The sequence below is a fragment of the Apaloderma vittatum genome, unplaced genomic scaffold (genome assembly GCF_000703405.1).
Source record: "Apaloderma vittatum isolate BGI_N311 unplaced genomic scaffold, ASM70340v1 scaffold10415, whole genome shotgun sequence".
Lineage (NCBI taxonomy): Eukaryota > Metazoa > Chordata > Aves > Trogoniformes > Trogonidae > Apaloderma > Apaloderma vittatum.
Genome location: NW_009715488.1, coordinates 21,483 through 35,522, shown reverse-complemented (window position 1 = coordinate 35,522; position 14,040 = coordinate 21,483). Strand labels below are relative to the sequence as shown.

Genomic DNA, 14,040 nt, shown 5'->3' with positions numbered 1-14,040 from the left:
AACTGAATGACAGAAATTACAGCATCCGTGGAGTGGCCAGTGTATTGCATTTACGCCTTGTTAATCCTGCTGTAGCAGCCTAACAGATTTATAGTACTAGCAGACAAGTCACAGAAACTATATTCCTGGTTGTATTTCAAAGCCCTCCTGAAATGTAGAATTAAAATATGAAAGATGGAAGGACCCATATGGTCATCTACTCCTCCCTGTTGGCACTGAAGAACTATGCCCTTGTCTTGCCTACAGGCAGCCTGTGGATGGAAACTGATCTCTTCTGTCCTGTGCAGCTGTCAGGGCCAAAAAACTTAGCAGGGCTGTTTTGAAGTCCTACCTTCTCCCTCCCATAGGGTGCTGCTGGCTTCTGGAGGGCTTTGTCCTGGCACCCAGACGTGTTTGGTGGGTCTGCTTGCAAGATCGCAGCCCTGAGCAGCTAGTCTTGAAGACAAAGTGCAGGCTTATGCCCCACTTAAGGCCTACTTTACATTCCAGGCAGCTTGTACAACCCTTTTTAGTCCCTGAGTCTTGCTGCACTTTCTTCATTGTTCCACAGTGCATAGAAGCCAAAGGGGTTGGCACGCTCTAAATACAAACCCAGAGGCAGAGCAGCAGGCCATAGGCGATGGGGATAGGGACAAGGACAAGGTAGCCTCCCCACTTAGTAGCAATTTTTTTCATTCTGTCCCACGGCCTCCGGGAAGCGTTCTTTGTTCAGAGCGGCTGTTTTAACAGGCCGTTCATTTCATAAGACTGTGGGCAATTGTGTTTCTCTCATTTACACCATGTATATGACCAAAGACAAATACTGTCTCTCTTGCTCTTTCTCTTATTGGTGTGCCCGGGTCAGCATTCTGTTGTGAAGGGGCTTTTGTTCAATGTAGTCAGTGAGCAGATGAAAATCCAGTCCTTTTCGAACATCAAAACCTGTGCTGATATGGCCTAGCAGTAAATGAGTTGCAACAGGGAAATGAGGTGGAGAGGATGGTGAAAGAGTAAAATTTCTAAGTGTGAAAGCTTTTCTTGGAACAAGAAAAGCAGTTCATAGACATTTGGCAGAAATGTGGAATATGTACTTTTAGGTGGAGAAGTCCAACTCATGTTGCATGCCAGTTCAGTGTGCCCTTAGTGTTGGATTTCAGCTAATTTGCAAAAAATAAATAGATGCTGGGCATGCACACAGTTATGCAGCTGACTGTGACTGTCCAGGGACGACAAACAGAAATAACTGATGTCTTCATGGGTTGTTTTTCTATTAATTATGTTGGCTTATTTTAGCCATTTTGTTATTACTTCATGTAATAATGCAGTAATTTGCAGCCACTGGCATACAAACACAGACCCCACTGCTGGCTTGCTGTTTGCATCTGGACCTCTAAGTTTACAAAGTGTGAGAATTGACCTGGTCCAAGAGGTGCAGAGTTTCAAAGAACCATAGCTCATATTGCTTGAAGCCATGCTGTAACAAACCTGGCTTCCTGATATGTTCTTGCAGGACCTGACATCTGGAGCAGGCTGCCTCTAGTGACATAGGGAAAGTGACATGAAAGGGAACTGGAGTTTTAAGGCTAATCCTGTGCTCCCACTTATGTGGTAGGAGTATTGTCTTCTACTTTGCCCGCTGTAGGTCTCTATAAAATCAGATTCAGGTTTTTAGCTCAGTAACTCTTGCAGATGGCAGCAAGAATTTGGAAACACAGTATTGATTATTTAGGTCTAGGCAAATACAGAATGGCTTCAAGTTATTTTAAATGTTGTGGATTTTTTCCCCGATTACAGTTCCTATTACTTCCTACCTATTTTTTTGCCCCTTCCCTTCTACCATTCTCATCAATATTCCATTATCACCTGCTTTTACTAGAAGACACTAACCCTGCTTCCAAATTGTCTTCATCAAGGGAGAACTACTGTTTCAAGGAGATTCAATTCATGGTGTCAGGCACCAGCAAAGATTTAAAACCAGGGGAAGTGACTGATTTAGGGGAAGCAAATCAAAGGCCTCGGTAACATAAGTCTGACTGTAATGAGATGCTTTTATTCCTGACTTCTTTTTCAGGGGATGTGAAATGTTTTGGAGAGGACTGTTATGCACTGGCTTTTGGTGTCCCAGCAGCCCTGATGGTGTTGGCGCTTGGTGAGTGAAAACAATGCTCATAATATGAGTTACCATTTTTCAGTCCATGGATAGATGAGAAAATGCACAAATTCATTAGCTCTGGATGGATACTGTGATGGGAAACTCAAGGGTTCAAAGTCATCCAACAATTCTGTAGTTCAGAACAAAGAAAAGTCACCTAGTGGTGGGCAGATTATGATTTTAATTGCAATCCTGTATCATCATACTGATAAGAGGAAGATCTGGTGGATGCTTCACAATACAATTGCTTTGCTCTGTAAAGCAAAGGAAGGCACCAAAATGATTCTCCTGATGACTTGCAGCTTTGTCTATGAGCAGGCTTGGCCTTTGAACTGCAATCTGAGCAGTCATCAGTTCCCCAGGTTACAGAAGAGAAGCTTAGCGTGCCACTTCTAACCTTCCCACAGGCTCTTTGCAGCGTGGGGCCATCTTTAATGGCTCAGACTTGCTTCAGAATCTATATATCATAGAAATCACAGAAGGAGCTGAATGAGATGTTACTTTATTCTGAGCTGTCTCACTCTGCTTGGCTGAAGTAATTCTCACAATTACAGTGACAGCTTATTATTACCTTGCAATAGAAAGCCCTTATTGTCCAAGTTTCAGGAGGCAGCCTCAATCACCCTACTTCATAAAGCTTGCATCTTACCCCCATTAATGCATTTGTCAAGTTTCTTCGTCAGCCTTTATAAAATACTCAGCAATTTCCACACTCTTACTGTTATTCCTTGGTAGCCAATACAGAGGACACCCCATTAGCTTCAGTTTCGGTGTTGGAAGCTGCTGAGGGGTGCAGTCCCCTTATTATACTGCATTTGAGAGGTTTTAACACAGCATGGAGAGACTTCTCATTCTGCTTGTTAGCTTAATTGAGAGACCAAGCAATTGTGTGATTTCACCACAGCATCTGTGATTTGAAAAGTTCGTCCCCCAGACATTGTGAGTGTTGCTCTCTCCCCTCAAACTTCCATCAGAGGGAAGACTCAGGACACTGAAGAAATGTCATCAGGCCACAGCTAATGTTACAGCAATTATTTTCAAAAAGGTGCGTGGTCACGGGCCTGAGAAGCTTCTTTTGTCCCCTGTGGCCTGTTCCTATCAGTTTAAGGCAGCACAGACTCCTCTGTGCACCATTGTGTGATGAATGTTTCTAGCAGAGTAGTAGTTGCCCAGGGGAAAATGGACGTGTAAATATTGCAGTTTCAGTGAGGGCATCAATTGAAATGTGTTTTTAGCTAGTGTCCTGCTGCCAGGTTCCATGGCTTGCCTGGCAAAGCAGCTCTGTCTTCTTTTGTAACGTGCTAAAACGCTCTTGGAACTGATATATTTGACTATGTGAGCAGCATGCAGAACTGGATAAAATACACTTTCAGGCCTGACTGGTCCTCTCCCCGTGATGATGGAAAGCACGAACAGATTAAGAGGCGGAACAGAAATCTTACAAAGCAAGATTTTCTGGGCTGCCTCAGTTTCTGAAAGATGTGAGAAGATTGATACTATTTAACGCCAAATGCCAAACCTAATGCAGGAGCCTCAGTTCCCAAAGGAGTCAATGGCATCACCAGAAGGTATTTCAGCAGACCTAACGAATCACCTTTCAGAGGCCTCAGCAGGTCCACAGGGAGATGCTAAAAATTAAGTAGTGCAGTCACCCACTCTGGGTGACTCTGCGTAAGTGTCTTTCAGCGCGACTCATCTAAACTGACTTCAGAGGTTTCTGCCAGTTCTGCAAGTCAAATCTGTATGTGAAGGGTCTTTATAGTCAGAAAAGAGAAATGGTGACTTCCCTGCAGGGTCCCAGGCCTCCTGTGTTAGGATAGAGGTGCTTGCTTTTCTCTATTGCCTGTGGACTGACCCAGACAATTGGGTTAGTTTAAAAAGTCAAGGTTGGTTTATTATATGGATTTCATGCTCAGCTTTTATTGTGCTTATCCCTGCTAACATCTTTGGAATTGCAGTGTGCTCAGAGGCTCTCAAAGAGCAGGACAAATGATAGGTAATCAGATAGCCCCATCTCTGACAGGATTGTGAAGCCTCAGTCCAATATTCTTTGTGCTTTGAGGGAGAAAACCAAGACAAAACAATATCTTCAATTGTATATTTTTTCATGGAAACCATAAATGGAGGTAATTTCTGCTAACACCAGTGTGTGATACAGTGACCTTCATGACAGTTTCCACTGAAATACATGAGATGCAAGTACACAGACCCCACCTTGGATGTAGACTAATCCTCACACAGTTGGAAAGATTCAGAGCTGATTTCCAGTGTCAGCTGCAGCAATTAAATGTGGAACATATTTTAAGTTGGGCCTACAAAAGCCATAGATGGAGGAAATTTTCAAAGCTTTGATTCCCAGTATGAATCAGATGTGGAGGTACCTGCTGTGCCAGAGCAGATCATGAGAAGGTGACAGTAACTTCGTAGGGATCACACTGCCTCTTGTAGGGTGTTGCATTTTCTTCCATCAGAAGACATTAAAGGAGTCCTTCTTGTGTATTTATTTTGTTAAAAGTCATAGAATCATAGAGTTGTGTCAGCTGGAAGAGACCTAGAAGATCATCGAGTCCAGCCTTTGTCCCAGCCCTATCAACCTACTGAACTATGTCTCCCAATGCAACATCCACCCGTCTCTTAAACACCGGGGGGCGGTCCCACACCCCCCCCCCGGCCCAGCCTGTTCCAATGCCTGGCAACCCTTTCAGTATAGAAATTCTTCATAATATCCAACCTGAACCTCCTCGGGTGCAATTTAAATCCATTTCCCTTCATCCTATCACTCTCCACTAGGGAGATCAGACCAACTCTCGCATCTCTACAACCTCCCTTCAGGTAGTTGTAGAGAGCGATGAGGTCTCCCCTCGATCTCCTCTTCTTCAGGCTAAACAGCCCCAGATCCCTCAGCTGTTCCTCATGTGTCTTGTATCCTAAGCCCTTTACCAGTTTGGCAGCCGGGCTCTGTAACCTGTCCAGCACCTCAATGTCCCTCTGATAGTGAGGGGCCCAAAACTGGACACAGCACTCGATGTGGGGCCTCACCAAAGCCGATTACAGGGGCATGATCACCTCCCTGCTCCTGCTGACAACACCATTCCTGATCCAGGCCAGGATGCCGTCGGCCTTCTTGGCCACCTGGGCACACTGCTGGCTCCTGTTCAGCCGGTGTCCACCAACACCCCCAGGTCCCTCTCTGCCTGGCAGCTCTCCAGCCACTCCTCCCCAAGCCTGTAGCACTGCCGGGGGTTGTTGTGGCCAAAGTGCAGGACCTGGCATCTGGCCTTATTGAAACTCATATAATTGGCCTTGGCTCAGAGATCCAGCCTGTCTAGATCCCCCTGTAGAGCCTCCCTGTCCTCAAGCAGATCGATGCTTCCACCCAGCTTGGTGTCATCTGCAAACTTACTGAGGGTGCACTCTATCCCCTCATCCAAATCGTTGATAAAGGTGTTAAGCAGGAGCGGCCCCAGTACTGAACCCTGGGGGACACCACTTGTGACTGGCCGCCAACTGGATTTAACTCCACTGACTACAACTCTCTGGATTCGGCCATCTAACCAGCCCAGTCCTGCAAACCCAGAGGGCGGAGCTGGAAACAGGGATGGGGACCCTTCCCAGAAGCCAGTGCAGGAGTGAATCTCAGTCATGTGAATTCCTATTTGGATTATAATATTTTTCAGTTGTGTTCATTGCTGGAAGTGGGCTGTACAGAAAAACGCCACCACAAGGGACTGTCTTGCTGGACGTGTGCAAATGCATCTGCGTAAGTGTGTGCTGTTCTCTCTTTTTCATGCATGACTGAGATTGCAGGTCAGAAGAGCAAAAATGGAAAGAGGAGGTAATATTTGGAGTTCTTCTATGTGCTGCTTCTGGATAGCTTGTTGATGAGCTGTAAGGAATAAGAAACACTTTTAGGTCCTAGTTTATTTTTTCAAATTTTCAATTGTTTTTCCTTAGCTACATAAACTATTCAGCTCGTGTCAGTAGAACTACAAGTGACAGACGACAGCGGGGACTGAACTGAAAGAAAAATTCAGAAAGTCACAGAGTATCAGATATATGACTCAAATTTTTTTAGTTGAATAATTTTACTAAAGTTTATCAGCTCAGTAGACTGTAATAGCACACATTCATATAATGCACATTCAGCATGTTTGCGTAAATGCAAGAGACACCTGTTGAAGTTGCATTATAGCCTTACCAATTATTTTTTATAGCAAGTGAGCTGAATATAGTATGTGAAAAAATACGCTCTTATTAGGTAAGTAATGACGTCTCTTTTTCAGGAAGCTGTTTCTAACAGTAGATGTTTTCTTTTTACCTAGGTCAATCCAAGTGACAGATTTACTTTGAGAAATGGGCCAGATCTTAAAGATAGGATTTCTAAGTGAGGTCTACCAATCTTTTTGCCAAGGAGGCTGTGTTTGGTGTGCTCAGTTACTGAAACACACAGCATAAACAAAGAAGTTACAAATTTGTTGTGACTGATTTCCCCTACAGTGAGAAACCAACTTTAAAGCTGGTGTAGGAGTAAATGAGGCATGGGCTACACTAAGAATAAGCAAAAAAAGTTCTACAGAGCAAGAAGGGAGTGAGAATTGTGGTTTTGACACTGCATTGGATAACAAGGCATCTCCTGCCCAGCACAGTGGTCAATCCGAAAAGTGCTTTTTGAAAGAAAACTGAAGAAATTATGTTTAAAGTTTTATTTGTGTAGCAAGTTTTAAATCAAGCATGAAACAGTCTTTGAGGGCTAGTGTCAGATTTGTCTCTGAATGACAAGCCCATGAGGTAGTTCATTTTCACATCATACCTTTAATCAAGAAACTTCCTTGAAGACTATTGGTCATAAGGCATCCATTCTGAGATTTTGGAAGTGTTTGGCAAAATCCTTGCAGTTTTCTGGCACTGCTTGTGTTTGGGAATGAGGAGGGCAGCCTTGAGCTGAGAATGTGACAAGGGTAGGTATGGCACAAGGATGTTATTCACCTGTTTTTCTCCCTAGTTTGCTATTAAAAACCGTATGAAAAACTGCTTCCATCAGATTCCAAAGAGAGATCACTGGCTGGACTGGGCGTCAGAAAAATACTCAGTAAGTGATGTTCTACGTGGCAGCTTTGGAGGGGGAAGCGGGGAAACAACCAGGCGGATGGGAGACAGTAAGGCTGGCCTGGCCGCAGCACTCCACATGTGCACTGGCCTCTCATTTCTCCTGTCCCTTCTCACATCTGTACTCTCCTGACCCTTAATGGACAGTTTTGGTGCTGCACTGAAATACAGAAATGTAAATAAGTGCAATGAAACAACTGCCATGCAAAAAGAAATAGGAACACTCATGCTTTGTGGCTGGAGTCACCTGCTGGCTTTTCACCCTCATCTTACCTTTTTGTCTGTTCCCTTTATAGAAACAGCTGATTGGGGAGGTTAAAATGGTGACACGTGTTCTCTTCCTCTTCATACCACTGCCAGTGTTCTGGGCCCTGTTTGATCAGCAGGTACAGTAGTGTGCATTGCATGTCTGCCTGCCAGCCTGGGTTTGCACCCTTGTCCTTCCAGGATAGCAGCAAAGCATCTTGAGGACACAGAGCACCATGCTCCTATCTAGTGTCCAGGGGCTTGCTATGGCAGCACCCACCATCACTGCTGGCCATCCCTTTGCTGCCCTGCCAGGTGTCTGGCACAGGAGGGTGAGAAAGAAGAATGTTCCCTCCTTGCTGGCAGGTGTTACACGGAAGGGGAGGAATAGATGGGAAATAAGACCTCCAGCACTGACGTCGTCTTCTTTTTCCCCATGTTTTCTAGTCCCATAGGACATCTTGAAGGTTTCACAGCTGTCTGTTTTCCCCTTAGGGATCCAGGTGGACTTTGCAAGCCACAAAAATGAATGCGGATTTTGTAAGTACTTAATGTCACCAGGGCTGATAAGACTAGTACTAACATCACTGTCCTTGCTTTTTAAGTGGAGTCTCACAGTACTAAGAGCATCTACTTGATGAGCCTGGGTGAGTTGCTCTTCTGGTGATTAGAATCAAGAGTCTCTGCGCAGCCATGTTCAATTCATCACAGCACATCTTAGCAAAGAGCAAGGATGGGGGAGCCATCAGCAGCCTGCAAGGTCAGGAGCGCTGACCTACTGGCAGCTCTTCACTCTGTGACCTTGAGCAGGTAGAGTTTCCAGCCTGCTACCTCCACTGAAGATAGAGAAGTCAGGGAAAGTTCACACAACCCTTGTGAAGTGTGACTAGAGCTATTGTAGTTGTATATTTGTTCTCTGGCTTACTTGGTGATACATTACTGAAGCCTCTCAAAACCAGGAGGTATCTTGTGTGGAGGGTAGATGAGGATTAACCAGTAGCCATAAAGTTCTTCAAAGATGTAAATCACAAATGGCACAGGGTGCAGTGGCAGATGAATGTGGATCAGCTATCTGCCCAAAGATGCCACCATGCAAGGCTGATTTCCAGACAGATATGTTTTAACAGGCCATCTAGATCTTACCTGTGGATGCTCACATCAGAAGTCAGGATTGTAAATGCCTGTTTTCTGGCTTAAAATTGAGTTAAAGCCCCAGATTTTGAGCGCTTCTATGTCTCTCCTCTTAAAAATCAGGCTCTCAGCATGTGATACTCATTAAGCTTAATTAATTCAAATGAGGCATGAAAAAGACTGCACCTTGGGTAATATTTATCCACCTCAGAAAGACAAAGCAATGAAAGTGCAGTCTTTGTGATGTGTATCCAAAAACTCTGTTTTCTGCTGTTTTGCTCGCACACACTTAGTGATCCATTACCAGAAGATCTAAGAAACACCACCTGTCACTTATTAAACAATCCTTGATGGAGAAGGACATATTTAGGACTTTTTTGTCACATCAGCTTGGCTAGATTTTTGGCTTGTGTTTCAGTCTCGTCTCTCCACTGGTGAGTAGTCCCAACTCATGAAGGTGAGAATTAACTGTAACATTGTGGTTATCCTGCCATGTTGGCATGTTAGAGTTTGTTTATAATATTCTGTACATTTCCCTTTTGCAGACAGAGGTCTCAGGTAGGAAGTCCAGAGTCAAGCAGTGATTTAGTGTGAGACAAAGTACTTACAAGCCTGTTTCCTAATGGCACATTTGTTTGCACAAAGTAGTGAGAGGGGATATTTGCCTGATATTTTTAATTGTAAGACTCCTTTGCTGTCACCAGTGGTTTCTACTCTCCCAGGAGGCAGCTGCCAGCAGAGACAGGCAGCCATCCTAGATTCAGTTCAGAGCACCCCTGTTGACCTTGCCCCATTGTTGGGTCTAGGCACAGTGATGCAAGGGTGAGGCATCTCTTATAGCCTTGAGGACTCTTGGCTCAAAGCAAGGAATCACAGTTGACCAAAGCCTATTAGGCTCCCTCAGCAGATGGAGAGAGGAAAGAGGTGTTTGTGCAGCCCACTGTCTCAGGGATGGTCTTTTGTTATCTTTTTGGGGTGCTTGGGAGAAATGCCAACAGAGCTCAGAGACTCCTGAAGCTAGAGAGCACTCACTCGGAGGATTTGGGCTTTTCCCATCACAGAAGCAGGGAGGGAGGAAGCTCTAAGCCCAAATCGCAATGATATGCCCATTCCTCCCCACTCACCTTGTTCACGGATCAACCAGTCTGAAAGATGGATCTCGGTACCTGTCATAAGCTGTGCCTCAGCTGCCATATATCAATATATCAATATCCACATTATTTTCCTTCTGCAAAATGATTCCCATCAAATAGTTTGTCCTTAGATGACAAATGTCAAGAGCTGATACTGTATCAGCTGCTAAAGCCAACGTAAAACATTTGAGGAAACCACCTTTTCTGCGAACGCCTCTTCTGCACCAGTTGCTTATTTGCCATATGCATTGTTATATTATGGTGTTTATGAATCACTTGAAATATTTTTTTGTTTCAGGGAATATATGTCCTTCAGCCTGACCAAATGCAGGTAAAAGATATTTTAGGGTAGGAAATAACCCTTAGAAATGTATTTTTGTGTTCTCCATCATTTTTATTGTTCTTGTGGGACCAGTAGCCTTTCTCTGCTCCTTTTTGAAGGTAATAGCAGTGCTCCTGCGGACAGCTGTGGTGCAGACTCTACCTTATTGCTCACTAGCTGTTTGCCAAGCTTAGTCCTGAGCTTCAGAAGACCCTAAGGATGTCCTAACATGGAGGGTGAATCTTGCAAAGCAGTGCAGAGGTGTGGGGAGAAATGCCGTCATAATAGTTCTTGAACTAGGGCTGGCATTTGGAGGATACAAGCTGCGTCCCCTTTTAATACACACCTGTGCTGGGATGAGCATTGTATGTGAAATATTTCTTTCCTCCCTTTCTGCAGATGAAAACGTGAGGGCTCCAAGACAGTGCCATGTTGTCACAGTTGATTACAGTTCTTACACTGAACAACTCTGGAGAAATTCAAAGCTGTTCTGTTCCCTGAAATCTTCCTTCGAAACAGGAACAGCATTTCCCTCTTCTCCTTCCCCGTCACTATTTTTTGCTCTGCCACTGCTGGCTGGCAGACAAGCTCTGCCCCTCCTAGGAGAAATTTGGTTCCTGGGGGATTACCAAGATGTGTGGAAGTGTCAGAAATTGCCAGTCTCACAGAATAGTGCCTGTTCCTCTGGGAGTTTACTGACATCCCAAGATGTTTCCGTTATTGCTGATTTGTTGTAAAGTCCCACCACAGCATCGAAGGTCACCTGCTTCTATTGTCAGTAGGTTTTGTACTCTTAAAAAATATAAGGCTTCAATTCTCTCTTTAGGGAAGCTGGGACAGTTATGCTTGCTTACCTCTTGGAAGAGAGGATATGAACAAAATGTATTCGTGCCTGTGAAAATTAAATAGCAGAAACTGTCGAAGTGCAAACTATGATTATATTTTAAAACGAGGTTTTTAAGTGTTTGTTCATGTCCTTTCTGTAATGGAATTATTTCTGGAGGACAGTGCTTTATGAGTTTAATTACTGAAAGTTGCTTTCTAGTCACTAAACTCCCATTCTTTTGTATTGCAGTTCTTAAATCCACTTCTTATTCTTGTCTTCATCCCAATTTTTGACCTTGGGCTCTACCCCTTGATAAACATGTGCAAATTTAATTTCACGTAAGTACTTGGGGACAATGTAGAGGCCTCAGTGCTTTTTCTTTTCCAGCAAATGTGCAGAACAGCTTTTAAAGAGGAGAAACACAAATTTCCCTTCAACCTTCCCAGTATTTGCATCTACTTCAGGCCAGAGAGGCAGCATCACCCTCTTCCACAGGACCTGGAAATTCCAGAGGGAAAAATTCAGTGATGTTGGATTTTGCTTTGTAGATTTTCCCTGAAAGCAGACATGAACAGTCCGTCTTTGAATCTGATCAGCATGTTCTTTACCTTATCTCTTGTATCACTCCTAAATAATTCCTTCCCTGAAAGACAAATTCATTGTCCTATGCAGGCTACATGTGGTGTTGTAAAAGCAGATTCCATACTAGGGTCTGAACCAGTGAGCACATAATGGAATTTCTGCATGGACCAAGCATTTTATCTCTACTCTGTGTTAGCAAGAAGTGCAGTGTAATAGGAGCAGACCTTCAGGTTGATTCCAAGACCCCCTTTTATTTGCAAGATTTTATTTCAGGTAATCTGTAGTTTGCCCCTGTGGACTGATGCCTTTTAGCAGTGGCAGTATGTTATACGCGCTCCTGGAGTGCCTCTGCCAGTGCAGTGTCAGCTGAAAGGAACCGAATTTCCACGCTCCAACACACTTCTCAATGCGAACCATAGTGTAGGAGGGGGCAATGAGTGGGAGTTTGGCTTAAAAAGCATGTTCCTAATCCAGACTAAAATGCTGGGTAGACAAAACCACGTAAAATGGGGATGGAGAGAGTCTGAGAAGCATACCCCTTCACCCTGCTAATCCTTTTCCATCATGCTAAATTACTTGCACCTAAAGAGGCATATCAAAGACATTGTCCACCCCTATGATGGTGCCCTTTGGAGGACACACACCAGAAGCTGCTCTTCTCCATGCTGTCTTAGGGTGACCCTGTCCCCAGAAATCTTCCTGCCTGATGACCAGTTCACAGACTAGTTCACCCAGCAGCGCAAAGCTGTGCACCAGTCAGGACTGAATGCCATCCTATAAAGCATCTATATACTTTTGCTCTAGAAGTGGTTGTGGAAACACCGTAGCCTGCAGGCTGTTGGCCTATATGGCTGTGAAAGTCTGTGCTACAAAATCCCAATGCAGCATTGAAGATCAAAACAATTATTTTTTTTTTAATTACAAGATGCAAGCAGCAGATATTTTCTTATCTCAGAGCATGTAACTGAGAGACAGAATTTGGGTTCCTAATCTGAATTTCCCACAGGCCAGTCAATCTGAAATGTGACTCCAGACTGTTAGAAAGAGTGGAGACCATTGAATTTAGAACGAGATTTGTTTCAAACTCAGCAACTCACTACTTGGTTTGGACCTGCCGTTCTGGACCTATTTTATTCTGCTTTATGTCTGATTGTCTCATGTAACTCTGGTAGAGTTGCACTAGTTTTGCTCAGGGTTCAGAAGCAAGCTCTTTATTTTCTAGAAATGTAAATGTATTGGCATGAGAAATAACCCAGAATGGTGCCACAGATGGTCAGAAATGTCGATGACACAAACTACACATTTTTCTGCTCCTCATTCCTGCTGCTAAATAGCATGCTACTTTTCTTTTGCCTTTTCCAAAAGGGACGTGAAGATATATCATCTCCAGTGCTCCTTCCAACGTCACAGGTTAACATAATGTCATGAGCTGTTCCCACTAGAAGAGCTAGGAACGAAATAATATGAAACTTGCAAGCAAAGAGCTTTTTTTTCATGGCATATCAGTTTTAATTGGCCTCAGTGCTGGCCTCATACAGAATAATAGAATAGTTTTAAGTTAAGTGATTGGCAATTTAAATAGCATGTCATCCCCAGTGCCACCTGTTGGACAGCTTATTACACGGTTTTGGCACATCTTGGGCTCTGGTAAATGGTGTTCTACACTTTAAATGATTTTTTTTTCTTAATGGCACCTCTTTCATTTGCTCTATAGACCTATTAGGAAAATGGCAACAGGTATGATCCTTGCAGGGATGGCGTTTGGACTTGCAGCTATTGTAGAACTCAAAATAAATGTAAGTATAGCATGTGGGATTCCTCAGAAATACTTTCCCTGTGTTGTTTTTATTGATTCCTGTTAGATAATCCTTTCAACCATTGTGTTCCTTGATCATGATTTTTAATGCATTCTTTCCAATTAAGCATACTAATCCAGTGGCTAATGATAATTCTTTCTTTGTCTACTTTTCCCTCTCTTTCTGTCTCTGTCTCTCTTTCTAGTCTTTGCAGTTTTGCTGTGCCGATCATCTGTATTGGTCTATATTCTAGATTTCCATCGTCAAAGTGCTTGACAGACATCTAGTTAATGCTAGTGATTAATTCCCAAAAGGTAGTCTGTTCTCTCCTATTTCTTGCTGTAGCTTGCATTTAAATTACTGCTTGGGGTTTGGGTTTTTTAGAATGTCTCATGGTTTTTGTTTTTTAAATTTAATTACTCTTCTGCTTTAGAGCAAGGATGTGGTTTTGTACAAGCCAAATTGGTTCTCCAGTGAGGCACATGAATGCAGTCACTTCTGTAGTCAGAGGCATCACGGACTGCCAGGCATCTCCAGACTGGATAGCAGCAAATCTCTTGTAAACTCGATGTTAGCCCCTGCAGATTTGTACTATTTGTTTCTGGCCCGTCACCAACCTTGTGTAGACTTTGGCTGACATTTCTCTTGTGAAAGTTACGATAGGATTAATTTTTAAATCTTCCATGTATACTTAATGTGTTCTATTCGAGTGGCTGGCGCGCAGCCCTGGGTTAACATCTGCTGGTTTCTCAGGTGAATCCACTGAC

General features: G+C 43.7%; 1 protein-coding gene across 1 annotated transcript in view; it reads left to right on the top strand.

The window, feature by feature from the left end:
- Nucleotides 1-14,040, top strand: part of SLC15A2 (solute carrier family 15 (oligopeptide transporter), member 2) — a 39,106-nt gene that overhangs the window by 12,246 nt on the left and 12,820 nt on the right. Inside the window, exons 7-14 of the mRNA XM_009869171.1 lie at nt 2,051-2,128; nt 5,809-5,891; nt 7,134-7,220; nt 7,534-7,623; nt 7,979-8,023; nt 10,046-10,078; nt 11,145-11,233; nt 13,192-13,273. Of these exons, the coding sequence (XP_009867473.1) occupies nt 2,051-2,128; nt 5,809-5,891; nt 7,134-7,220; nt 7,534-7,623; nt 7,979-8,023; nt 10,046-10,078; nt 11,145-11,233; nt 13,192-13,273 (587 nt within the window). The remainder of the gene's footprint in view (nt 1-2,050; nt 2,129-5,808; nt 5,892-7,133; nt 7,221-7,533; nt 7,624-7,978; nt 8,024-10,045; nt 10,079-11,144; nt 11,234-13,191; nt 13,274-14,040) is intronic.